General features: G+C 66.1%; 1 protein-coding gene across 1 annotated transcript in view; it reads right to left on the bottom strand.

Moving 5' to 3' along the window:
* The window catches only part of LOC119591433 (apolipophorins-like), an 8,202-nt gene that overhangs the window by 2,793 nt on the left and 5,182 nt on the right, over positions 1-227 (bottom strand). Inside the window, exon 8 of the mRNA XM_037940174.1 lies at positions 9-177. Coding sequence (XP_037796102.1) covers positions 9-177 — 169 coding nt within the window. The remainder of the gene's footprint in view (positions 1-8; positions 178-227) is intronic.

Here is a 227-nt window from a genome sequence, read left to right on the forward strand (position 1 = left end):
ACACCTACTGCATGGTTCTCGCCGCTTGCATGACGGCCGCCGAGCCACCATGCGCGTCCTTCGAGTCTTCCATCGGGACGCCCTCCAGCTGGGACGCCGCGCGACCCTCGGTAGAGAAGGCCGACGCAGAACCCAACTCGCTGCTCGTGTACGTCAGCAGGGCGAAGCGGACGTCCTCTGGGGGCAGGACGGGGGAGTCAGAGGGACGGGGGAAAGCGTCGAAAATC

The sequence above is a fragment of the Penaeus monodon genome, chromosome 28 (assembly GCF_015228065.2).
Source record: "Penaeus monodon isolate SGIC_2016 chromosome 28, NSTDA_Pmon_1, whole genome shotgun sequence".
Classification (NCBI taxonomy): domain Eukaryota; kingdom Metazoa; phylum Arthropoda; class Malacostraca; order Decapoda; family Penaeidae; genus Penaeus; species Penaeus monodon.